This window comes from Egretta garzetta, unplaced genomic scaffold (assembly GCF_000687185.1).
Source record: "Egretta garzetta isolate BGI_Z169 unplaced genomic scaffold, ASM68718v1 scaffold506, whole genome shotgun sequence".
In the NCBI taxonomy this organism is placed as follows: Eukaryota; Metazoa; Chordata; class Aves; order Pelecaniformes; family Ardeidae; genus Egretta; species Egretta garzetta.
This window is the reverse complement of record NW_009260065.1, coordinates 68009-69023: the sequence shown is the minus strand read 5'-3', so window position 1 is coordinate 69023 and position 1015 is coordinate 68009. Positions and strand designations below refer to the sequence as shown.

General features: G+C 51.1%; 1 protein-coding gene across 1 annotated transcript in view; it reads right to left on the bottom strand.

Moving 5' to 3' along the window:
* Positions 1-576: 576 nt before the first annotated feature.
* ZNF638 (zinc finger protein 638) overlaps positions 577-1015 on the bottom strand; it is a 46533-nt gene continuing 46094 nt past the window's right edge. The window contains exon 26 of the mRNA XM_035896593.1: positions 577-691. Coding sequence (XP_035752486.1) covers positions 577-691 — 115 coding nt within the window. The remainder of the gene's footprint in view (positions 692-1015) is intronic.

The window sequence follows — 1015 nt, the reverse complement described above, 5'->3', positions numbered from 1 at the left end:
GGGCAGAGGCGGTGCTGAGGGCCAGGGTTTGGGGGTGGGATGGCAGGGGTAGGGGGAACGGTTGGGCTGGGGGAGCTTCAAGGGCTTTGCCAACCCAAATGATTTTATGTGATTCTATGGTTCTAAGTTTGAAGGAGTGGCAGAGACAAGGGCGGGTTTTAAAAAACGGTCTTTTAAATAAACATAGGGTGGCTGGCTGAAAAATAAAAAGCTGGAGGCGCCGTCCATCATGCCCTGCGCTCCACTGTTACAGGTGAGCCACCCGGAGACCCAGGCTCAGCCGCGAGCAACGTTCAAGAGCAGATTAGGAAGTTCAGCCGTGCTGAAAGCTCCGCAGGCTTTGACCCTGCAGACTGGGACAAACTGGGGAAAACCAACTCAAGATAAAACAAACCAACCCAGTCCCCAGGGAGAAACAGCAAGGGACGGTGACCTCCCTGGTGACGGCAGCACGGAGGGGCACACCAATGCTCCGCTCCCCTCGGTGGCCTCGGCTTTATCCTCCCCAGACTAATCGTAAGGCTGCATTAAAAAAATAAAAAAGATGGCTAAAGGGGAGGGTAGGAACCCACTGGATCACTGCGACCTTCCCCGTGGGGGCAGCGCCGCGTCCAAAATGTCACCCACCGAGAGGTCTGTAACGCGGCGGCGCAGAGTGAGGAGCTGTGGGATGAATCCCCTCCTGTGCCTGCTGTGATCCGGAGTGAACAGAACACAATAAATCACAGCAAAACGCAATCCCTGGTGTTAACTATACAGTAAGAACATTTATTTCATGTCGACACCTGTAAAAGAAGTCCCTTCCCAGTCGGATGATTTGATACACAAATCAAAGCCACCGGATGCTTTTCGTTTCCTCTGTCCATACCGAGCTCAAATTTACACAACATGAACGCTTGTTTCTGAAACAAAATTACAAATTAAATCATAACAAAATACACAAAATTGACTGGACCCTAAGTTTCACTCGCCGAAAGAGTTCTTCTTTCCTCCGATCACCTCGAACTCCGCTCTT